At 36.0% G+C, this 12,057-nt stretch overlaps 1 protein-coding gene across 16 annotated transcripts in view; it reads right to left on the minus strand.

The window, feature by feature from the left end:
* The window catches only part of LOC113515663 (cell surface glycoprotein 1), a 77,896-nt gene that overhangs the window by 16,190 nt on the left and 49,649 nt on the right, over positions 1-12,057 (minus strand). For all 16 annotated transcript variants that reach the window (XM_052898343.1, XM_052898337.1, XM_052898330.1 and 13 more), the window contains one exon: positions 1,875-1,931. In XM_052898343.1, the coding sequence (XP_052754303.1) occupies positions 1,875-1,917 (43 nt within the window). In that variant the 5' untranslated portion in view covers positions 1,918-1,931. The remainder of the gene's footprint in view (positions 1-1,874; positions 1,932-12,057) is intronic.

Raw genomic sequence — 12,057 nt, forward strand, 5'->3', positions numbered from 1 at the left:
TATACGTCAACAGTTTTTTTTTCTATTATTATTTCAGCCATTAACTGTACTCCACTAGACGTAAGCTTTCCCCATAAGGGGAATTTTGCCAGTAGTTGCCACGCTTGGCAGGCGGGTTGGCAACCGCAGTTAGGCTTTAGAGATGTTTCAAAAGGGACGCTGCTGCCCATTCCTTGCCCTGTCATGTCAATAGAAAAACAGATTTTTTTTAACCTCCATCGAGTAATTTTGCAAATACTAAAGGTTGACTGGTGAAAGTCTATAGCGGTGTTTCCCAACGTGGGGCCCACGCCCCGCAGGAGGGCAATTTGATAGTTAAGTGGGGCAATAGAAAAATGGACTCGAAGCGATTTTAACCCTCTTGCTCCGGGCCATTTAAATGCAATACTACGAAAACATATCGGTGCCAAATTTAACAAAAAAAGTGAATTTAAAAAAACGCTGTAAATATTTATTAGGTATAATTTCATTTGACGTTACCAAAATATCAACTGGGCGATTAGAGTCGTCAAGTAAACTTTGTCGGGAAAAATTATGTATGGGGGCATAAAAATTTTAGAAATGTTCAAGTATGCCCCACTTGCCACAAAATATGCCACAAAAAAGGTTGGGAAACACAGCTCTATAATATTAAGTCCGCCTTTTGTACAACATTTTATTGGTGAATAAAGTTTAAAGAAATAAAGTAAGAGGTGATCCCGACCCCGTACTGGCAAATTCAGTTTAGGCCGCTCCTCCACTAGATGGAGTGACGACTTCAAATGCATTGTAGGCGGTCAATGAACGCAGGTGATTCAGGATTGTCCCTTATACCTGTCTATGGGGTATTCTATATTCAGCAATGGTCAATAATGGCTGAAATGATGATGATGATGATTAATATAAATGTGTAAGTTTGTTTTTTTATACAACTTAAAATGGCAAACAAGCTGACGGCCCACCTGATGGAAAGTGGTAACCGTCGCCTATAGACATGAGCAGTACCGTGGACATAACAGAGTATACTGTTTCGCCCAAGATACCCCCCATGCGTTGCCATTCCTGAGGACTCAGGTGTTATTCCCCTGTACCCTGTAAATTCACGCCATATCCCACCCTTCAAACCGAAACGCAGCCATGCAAACACAGCTGCTTCACGGTTGAAACACGAATGAGGCAGAGGTGCCCAAGCAATCGACTTTTATACAAAGTCTCCCTCTTGTTTATTAGTACATAGCGTTTTAACAATGGTTTGGAATTTTTTTTTTTACATAAATCTATACTTTCTTTGATAAATGTAAATGTTTGTAACGATTGATGGATGTTTGTTACTCTTTCATACAAAAACTACTAAATGGATTTAAATAAAACTTAGTACACGGGCAGGTTACATCCTAACTTAGTATATAGGATACTTTATGTACTGGTTGAGGAGGGGGGGGGGGTGGAACCGAGGAATATAGCTATTTAATAATAATACATTCAAATTTACAATAGGTCAATTTGAAATAGACGGAGATGCATATAATTTTGCGTGATAAGTCAAGGACAAATAAAATGTCACAGTTTTATAATGTTTGAAAGGAAACTACGTAATATATAGATCGCTCTTAGCGATAAGGTCGCCCATTGTTTTCTCATTGTGATTATTTCTTGTAATTGTTTATATTTATAATAAGTTTACTATTGTAATCTTTTGGAGGAAACAATAAAGAGTATCTATCTATATATATCAACACACACACACATATATATATATATATATATATATATATATATATATATATATATATATATATATATATATATCTCAAACTATTTTGTAAACCGATTTACGTGGACAACGGCACTAGAAGACAGCTAGTTATGATTAAAAATAATGTGTAAATACTTACAAAACAAACTGAGCCCCAGCCACCTTCGCCGGGATCGCTTCATGGTACCAACGCGACCTGAAACAATTTACAGACAACATGAAATACATTGCATGTGCTCCCGGCATGGAATAGGCCACCCCTTCCTTTCCCGTGGGTGTCGTAGGTGGCGACCAAGGGAGGGCGAGGGATGGCCAGCAGCGTCCTTCTTAAAACATCTCCAAAGCCTAACTGCGGACCCTATTGCTAACAATATACCCAACCAAGGAGACCTCCCCATGGTCCCCCCTGGAAACCATCATGCTGAATTCCAAGTGTAATCATCACGATGGACTAACTGACCTGTCTTTTCATCCTCACTTATCATCCTTCAATGGTGCCCCGCCAGTGTAAACCGATAACGCAGGCGAGGTTACCATTCCATTATCATTTATTAAAAAAAAGCCTAACTGCGGTTGTCAATCCACCTGTCAAGCGTGGCAACGTGGCAATTTTTTATTTGAAAGGCCATATTTACAGAGTCGTTACATTGAAATTTTCTCAAAATCGATTGAATAATTTAATTTTTAAACTAAAACAACTGGTTTTTGCCACTACTGTACAAAAGTCGATTGCTTGGGTACCTCTGTCCCATTCATGTTTCAACCGTGAAGCAGTTGTGATTGCATGGCTGTGTTTCGGTTTGAAGGGTGGGATATGGCAGTGAATTTACTGGGTACAGAGGAATAACACCTGAGTCCTCAGGAATGGCAACGCATGGGGGGTATCATTGGCGAAACAGTATACTCTGTTACGTCCATGGTACTGCTCATGTCTATAGGCGACCGTTACCACTTTCCATCAGGTGGGCCGTCAGCTTGTTTGCCATTCATTTGAGTTGTATAAAAAAAAAGTTTTTATTTGCGGAACACAATCTTAATTATTGTAGTGTCTATTGCGAGACTTGGCAGTTTTTTTTTTTATTTTGTGTTTTTTTAATAGGATTGATTCTATTGATAAATTTATTTGACATTTGTCAAATATAAAATCAAATTATCTCTTTTTTTTTATATTTTTTTATTTTTTATATTTTTCAAATAGACTTGTTTACAAGCAATTTTAAAACGTGTTTTTTTCTTTTTCAAATCTACTGCACCGTTCGGAAAGTTGCTGTCTGTTGTGTATGCTTTATTGTCTATGGGGACAGCATATTTATTCTTATGGTATAGATATTTTTAAATATTATTTTATTTATTTACTCTTGATTGCAGCACTTAAAGAATAATACAAATATATATATATACACATATGAAGTACAGAAGGCGGTCTTATCGCTAAAGCAATCTCTTTAAGACAATTTTAAGGTAGAGGAGAAAAAAAAGACAGTAGCTATATATATATATATATATATATATATATATATATATATATATGTTATGCTTTATATACAAACCCTGTAGACACTTTCCTTTCCTTTTAAAGTCTCAAGGTTGACTAAAAGATGGTTTACTTAAAGGAAATACAGCTACTTGAAAAACCTCAACAAAATTTGGCTTTTTTTTATCCCTTAATTCTTTCCACTAGTGTATATAAAATACATAACGTACATTTAGGCATATATATATATATATATATATATATATATATATATATATATATATATATATAATTATATAATACACAATAACGAGACAAAGTGTGAAAGAACTAAAACGGGGAAAAAAATATATAATGACATGTTATATAAATTATATAATATAAATGCATTCAAAGACTGACGTTGACCGTACAAATATAGTATTTGTATATTTTTTTTAACAATGCTAGGAAATGATTGCTGTTTCATTGAATTAGAGGCCTATTGTTTGTCTGTATGTACATGTAATCTCACCGTAAGGTTTGTTGTAAGGGCTGTTTCATATTGAGCGCTTGACACGACACGGCACGACACGACACGACTTTATTGAAAGAGATTAAGATAAAAACATAAAACATCGCAAAAGTAAAAGTCAACTTATAATCTTCGCAAAACTATGGGTTTTGTAAATAAAATAATATTAAGTAACTGAGATAAGTGCAGAATGGTGATGGCAGGTGATGATGATGATGAAAAATAATGTTCATTTAAGTAAACTTCAATTTTAAGAATTTTTTATTAACCAAGTAATTTGTTATGATTCTATTGTTCATTCGAAATGCAATTTCAGCTGAGAACGGGCAAGAAACTCGGCTATTACTCAGTTTTTTTTAAACAAAAATTGATTCAGAATTGTTTAAACAAAGAATTTTTCTTTTGGAAATTACATCCAAAATTAGTTTCTATTCTCACATATTCCATTCATAAAACAATTGTAATTAATTGAGAACTTATTTATTTATTCATTAGTACATATATATGTATGTACATGGCGGACTTAATGCTAAAAGCATTCTCTCCCAGTCAACCGTAGGGAAGTGTCAGAATACACGAATGCGGTACTAGTAATTATTGATATACATACGTACTAAAATTACATATATAAACGAATAAATATATATGAATAACAAATATACTTACACATATATGACATATACTATACATACATACATACATATCTGTCACGCCTGTCTCCCATTAGGGTAGGCAGAAACAATGGAACGCCAAATGCTTCGATTCAAACAAACCTCTTTCGCTTCTTCCACATTCATCAATCTTGTCATACACGCTCGTCGGTTACGGGTACTTTTAATTTGGCCCTTCTTCAGCACGTCGCCTATTTGGTCGACATACGTCCGTCTAGGGCGAGCCCTAGCGACATCTCCATTCATTCTCGCTCGATAAATCTCTTTCGTAATTCTTCTTTCATCCATCCTCTCCAAATGACCAAACCAACGCAACATTCCTTTTTCGATTTTTGTCACTACATCGTCTTTCAGTCCACACTTCTCTCTAATCACACTGTTTCTTACTCTATCTTTTAAAGTAATACCACATATACTATATTATACACGAAATTGAGAATAATATAAAGTACTTCACAGTTTTGGAAGTAGCTAAATTATTTCCACCGTATTTTCTACTGTACATCGCCATCTAGCGGTAACAGTCTCTCGATGACGTCTATTGCATATAATTGATTATTTATTTTAACTTCTGTTTAGCACTACTACTGCCCACTCATTACTTCCTATGCCACTTAACTTATTGTTGTTACTGTAAGTTTTACTGTAATAAATAATATATATATATATATATATATATATATATATATATATATATATATATATGTAATATATATATATATATATATATATATATATATATATATATATATATATAGCTGACCCCGTAAACGTTGTTTTACCACTTATTGCGAAATATAAAAATCGCGATTAACAAACAAACAGTGAAAATTTGAGGTTGTATATATTTTTCAATGCTAAATTATAATAAAATAAAAATGGAAAAATTTGTCAAAAAAATATTTTTTTTGAGGTGGGTCACCCTTATCATTGAGGGGTATGAAAAATAGACGTTGGCCGATTCTCGGACCTACCCAATATGCACACAAAATTTGATAAAAATCGATAAAGCCGTTTCGGAGGAGTTTGGTAACAAACACCGCGACACGAGAATTTTATATATAAGATATAATAATTTCAATTTACAATTACTTCGTATACCTTCCAGTCGATGTACAAAGGCCCTAATGTGTATGTTCAAAGAATAGCTAATTAAGTACTTATAGTGGAGCCGATGTAAGAATAAACAGTTTGGCCCGTTTACCCTTCTTAGTGTAATGATATGGACGCCGATTGTAAACGAAGACCCGGATTCGACACCCGGACGGGTCAATTTAGAAAATTAACACATACATATGTTTTTAACCGACTTCCAATTCGATTGTATTAAGTTTAGAAGGTAACATAACTTTGTCGTACATAAACCGATTTTTAATATTTTTTTTTTTGTTTATCCGAAATGATATATTTTCAGAACGGTCGTATAGAGTAGAGATTTCATCAAAATCGGTACAGTAGTTTAGTTTTGAAATAAAAATAACTTGGTTTTGCTTGTAGACTGTTTCTATATCTAGTAACTATTGACTGATTCGATTTGATTAAATATTACATATCGAGTAATGGGTTATTTTTTTTTTATGGGTGGAAATGGTATGGTAACCCCGCCCGCGCTAACGGGATACGCTGGCGGAGCACCAGTGAAGAGCGATAGATGAGAATGAAAACAGGCCAGTTAGCCCATCGTGATGAATTCATCAGGCATTAACCATGATAGTTTCCAGGGAGAACTGCGAGGAGGTCGACCTGGTTGGGTATATTGCTAGCAATGGGATTCTTAGTTTCCAATGCTAACAATCCCTTTCCCCCCCAGTAATGGGTTATGGAATGAGCTACCTGTCGAGGTTTTTCCAAGAGACTGCAGCATGGGGTTCTTCAAAAAAGGGATAAAGAGGTATCTTCAGGGTTGTCAACGCGCGCGTAATGCCGTTGGTATTGCAGGCGTTAATAGGCTACGGTAACCGCTTATCATCAGGTGGGCTGTATGCTTTACCACCTCAGTGGTATAAAAGAATATTAGGGAATATTAGGGTTCCGTTTGCAGCTTTCCAAACGTTAAACTATAGTATCCTGATTGATTTGTATGTAGCCATAAATTTGCTTTAAAAACCGGTCATAAAGCGCTTGTGTGGTAGTACGTTTATAACAGTATAGGTAGGTCGTTCACCTTGCGCGTGCGCCGTCCTTGCGATCGCTTACTTTTACCATTATTGTTTTGAATTATTTATGTATGTTTGTATGTATGTATCTATGTGCAGTCTATTTTAAAGGGGAAGGGTTTGTTAGTAATGCGGACTACCAGTCGCGTTGCTAGCAATATACCCTGTCAGGTCGACCTCCACGTGGTCTCCACTGGAAACCATCGTGTTGAATTCTAGATGTATTCATCACGGTGGGCTAACTGGCCTGCCTTTTCAGTCTCACCGGTTATCCCACACTGGTGCCCCACCAGGGTAATCCATTCCATATAGGGTTACCATTCCATTGTCATCCATTTAAAAAAGTCTCTTTAAAAGTCTTTTTCAGTTACAATTCAAGATTTTTTTCCAAAAATAAACACCGGGATTCAATTGTAGTAATTACTAATTATTTTAATTAAAAAACTAAATTATTCAATTGATTTTTTAATCTAGTTTAAACGGAAAATTGTTGCTTTAGCCGTTAACCACCTGAACATACCAGAGGGAGACTTTGTACAAAAGTCGTTTGCTTGGCCACCTCTGTCCTATTCGTGTTTCTACCGTGAAGAAGTTGTGTTTGCATGGCTGTGTTTCGCTTTGACGGGTGGGATATGACAGTGAATTTACAGGGTACAGAGGAATAATAACTGAGTCCTTAGGAATAGAAAGGAAGGAGGGGTATCATGGGCGAAACAATATATTCTGTTATGTCCACGGTACTGCACATGTCTATAGGCGACGGTTACCATTTTCCATGAGGTGGGCCGTCAGCTTGTTTGCCATTCTAAGTTGTAAAACAAATTGTAATTTCATATATATATATATATATATATATATATATATATATATATATATATATATATATATATATATATATATATATATATATATATATATATATGTTACTATTGTGTACATTTATTTAAATATTTGCCTTAACTAGATGTATTCTTACAAATCACTGATTATTTGATTAACAGTGGTGGTCAATCTTCGAGTGTTGGCAGTCACACACGTACTAATGGTAGCGGAATTTTTTTTTCCTTTCCTAGACTGCTAATTGGCAATCTGTTCCTTATAGAACAATAATCCAATCTGCTGTCCGGATGTCAGGTTTAAATCTTGTTAATATATATTATGAGGCCAATCCATTAACCAGCTCTCAGTCTCTGTCTATAAATCTTTCTACCAGTCCTTGGATGCTGTGTCTTTTTAATCGAGAGAAACGAATGCTTCCCGATCCCTGTAATCGAGCGGCCAATTCATTTCTACGGCGTGTTCAATCTGGACTGATAGTTTACAGTTTGATGTCCCATATACATAAATTACTTATATATTGTGATATATTAAGCAAGGTAGCGGAATTAAACGAAATAATTCTAATTAAATTACCCCTCACTAAAACATTTTAATATTTCAATACCAAACTTTAATCTGGCATAATCGAAATGACCATACGTTTTACAAGATCGCGCGTCACATACCAAACACACAATGCGTGATGCGTCGCTGGAATCGAACCCGCTCCGGTCCGCTGCCCACTTTCACTGCTGCGCATTCTGCTGTTTGTTACTGAATGGACAAGTGTAAATCGATTGGTGCTATTTCTGTGATAGTGTTATTTTTATTAAGTCAACCGTTAACTGTCCACTGCTGGACGTAGGCCTCCCTCTATGCGGGGTAGGGGTTTGCCAGTAGTTGCCACGCTTGGCAGGCGGGTTGGTAACCATTGTTAGGCGTTAATGATGTTTTAAAAGGGACACTGTTGCCAATCCATTGATCATTAAGCTCCCTTAGTCGCCTCTTACGACAGCCACTTGAAGGGGTGGTTAATTCTATGCCGGGACTAGATGACAAATTTTGGGCAAGAATTGTCAAAATTTCTCAAAAATCAACAGAGACAATGTTTTTTTTTTCTCGTAATATTAATTATTAACATGTATTCACATTAATATTCACGCACCTGCTTTGGGAGACTTTGTACAAAAGTCAATTACTTGGGTACCTCTGACCCATTCGTGTTTCAACCGTGAAGCAGTTGTGTTTGCATGGCTGTGTTTCGGTTTGAAGGGTGGGATATGGCGTGAATTTACTGGGTACAGAGGAATAACACCTGAGTCCTCAGGAATGGCAACGCATGGGGGTATCATGGGCGAAACAGTATACTCTGTTATGTCCATGGTACTGCTCATGTCTATAGGCGACGGTTACCACTTTCCATGAGGTGGGCCGTTTGCTTCTTTGCCATTCTAAGTTGTGTAAAAAAAAACCTGCATCGACAGAGGCTTATGTCCAGCAGTGGACGAATAATGATTCCCATGTTTTTTAATAAACTGTAGTTATTTCAGAGCCTTTAGTTCTGTAATAATTACTGACTCGTTGTTTTTATCAGTGTTCTATATACTTACGCACACAATGTATCTTGACGTATCTATATTTAATTATTTAATAAATAAAATGAGTGTTTACGTATTGAAAAATATGCAGAAATTATAAGACAAAATAAATATAGAAGTTATAAAGGAATCACTCGTAACTATTTACGAAAAATTGTATGAGAAAGTTGAACCGTTTTTCTCGAAGCATTTGTATGGGGACACTCTATATCAGACTTGGGCAAATGGCGGCTCGCTGGCCGAATCCGGCCCGCGGTAGAATTTTGTCTGGCCCCTGAAGCATTGTATTTATTATTATTAGAAACATAAATGTTAGTGTTTGTCTAACATAAATTGGTGCATACAAAATATTTAGATAAAATATTAAGCGATACTTATACACATTATCAGGGCCGGTGGGAGCCAAAATTTTCTCCCGGACACACCGCTCTTTTCAACGCTTAATAAATATTTTGATTAAAAAATGTTGGTTTTAAAATTCATTAATTGACATCCTTAGCAAAAATTAAACTTAAAATTTGAAGAAAAAAAAAACTGTCTGGCCCGGGGTCAAATTTTCATCTGCAATGTGGCCCGACTATCAAAATATTTGCTCTAAATAATCTAAGATATAACTACTAGTATAGCATTACGACATGTATCTTTTTTTATCTTTTTTTACTGTGCATTTCTGTCTGTCGCTGTTTGTGTGCTGTAAGTAACGCAAATAAATTATTTATCTATCTATCTATCTATTATATTATCTGTGGTATAACATAAGGGTTCCTTCTTGCTTTTATGGTACAGAACTCAAAAAAGAGATACCCTGCCATGTACATTTGTTTACATATTTTGAAATTAGGTTAAGTTTTATAAGAAACTGCCGTTAATAATTGATATGCATTGACACCATTTTGCTTTATACGGTTTAAGTAACACATTACCTCTCTTTTTGGTAAGTAGGGTGACTGCCTACTTACCCACTTGTTAGTGTAGTGTGTAAAGAGTGTCATATGCATTGTAACCTTGACTGGACTGAAGATATAAGAGGCAATATGTACTAAATAAAAATTAACTTGTACTTGTAACTTTGACCGGGATATTTTTATTGACCGGGAAAAGAGTAGCCTATATATATATATATATGTAGCAATATATAGGCTAGTCACATAGCTTGAAGAATCGACAAAAGATTTTTTTTTATACAACTTAGAATGGCAAATAAACTGACGGCCCACGGTAACGGCTGACGGTAAAATATGTATTAATTTAGTCAGATATAAAATAACTCTACCACTCTTTGGAATCAACTTCTAGCAGCGGTATTTCCGAACTGATACGACAACATAACCTTCAAGAAAAGAGCATATTCCTTTTTAAAAGGCCGGCAGCACACCTGCAATGCTTCTGGTGTTGTGGGTGATCATGGGTGGCGGTAGTCACTTACCATTAGGTGAGCCGCATGCTCGTTTGCCCACTGTGTTGTAAAAAAAAAATATATATATATATATATATATATATATATATATATATATATATATATATATATATATATATATATATATATATATATATATATATATATATATATATATATGTGTGTGTGTAGCAATATACGAGTAGAGGCTAGTCACATAGCTTGAAGAATCGACAAAAGATTTTTTTTTTATACAACTTAGAATGGCAAACAAACTGACGGCCCACCTGATGGAAAGTGGTAACCGTCGCCTATAGACACGAGCAATACCATAGACATTATAGTCAGAGAGTGTATACTATTTCTCCCATGATACCTCCCATGCGTTGCCATTCCTGAGGACTCAGGTGTTATTCCTCTGTACCCAGTAAATTCACGCCATATCCCACCCTTCAAACCGAAACACAGCCATAGAAACACAACTGCTTCACGGTTGAAACACGAATGGTATAGAGGTGTCTAAGCAAATGACTTTGTTTAAAGTCTTTTGTTTTTTTTATTTTTAATAACACAATTAACATGGAAAGGTTTTGCTGGAAGCAATCTCTTATTAGAGATAAGCTCGCCTTTGTACATTATGTTTATAATGAATTGTAATTAACAGTATGTTTTGTGTACAATAAAGAATAACGAATAAAGTCTCCCTCTGGTGAGTTCGTCGTGTCGTATCAAATGTACCAATATTTTCTCCCTTCTGACCTCAATAGTTTATAAACATTTGTTTCTTTTCCTTAACCCTTAGTAATATCACTAGTTTTTATTAATTTAATTTTAAACTTTCCCGTTATTTACACATATTTTAAATCATATCATTTTCAGTCCAGCCGTGACCACGACGCGGTGCAATCCACGTCGAAACGTCGGCAGTAAAGAAGCAGGTATCATCGTCGTCATCATCTCAGCCATTATCAGTCCACTGCTGGACATAGGCCTCCCCCATAGACTGCCATAAAGAACGGTCCTGAGCCACCTGCATCCACTGACTCCCTGCAAGAAGCAGGTATGTAGGTAGTATTTACCTGTAAAAGCTTTTACATCGCGATAAGTTCCGATTGTGTATTTAAAATATGTATTAATTTAGTCAGATATAAAATAACTCTACCACTCTTTGGAATCAACTTCCAGCAGCAGTATTTCCGAACCGATACGACATCATAACCTTCAAGAAAAGAGCATATTCCTTTTTGAAAGGCCGGCAGCACACCTGCAATGCCGCTGGTGTTGCGGGTGATCTAATCGGCGGTAGTCACTTACCATCAGGTGAGCCGCACGCTCGTTTGCCCACTGTGTTGTAAAAAAACTGTTTTTTTTTGGTGGAGCAAAATATTTGCTATTATTTTTTGATTGCAACCAACTTAAACAAGGCGGGGGTGTGTGTTGTGTCTTTGTGATTATGTTCACGCCACCGATCCGCCGACGGAGACGGCAGTGTCGTAATACAGAAACCCGTATTGTTACGCAACGTACAGACAGACAACGTGACCGGCGTGCGCGCTCGAGACCTACTTAGCCGACTGCTAAAGAGTGTATTATGATATCTAGTGGAGGTCGAAAAGGACGAATTTCTCGAACGGATAGTATTTTTTGCGTGTGTATAAGTTATGCCACAGCATCGAAAATTGTGATCCGATTTT

Source organism: Galleria mellonella, unplaced genomic scaffold, assembly GCF_026898425.1.
Source record: "Galleria mellonella isolate WM207_F2 unplaced genomic scaffold, CSIRO_AGI_GalMel_v1 utg424, whole genome shotgun sequence".
Taxonomy (NCBI): domain Eukaryota; kingdom Metazoa; phylum Arthropoda; class Insecta; order Lepidoptera; family Pyralidae; genus Galleria; species Galleria mellonella.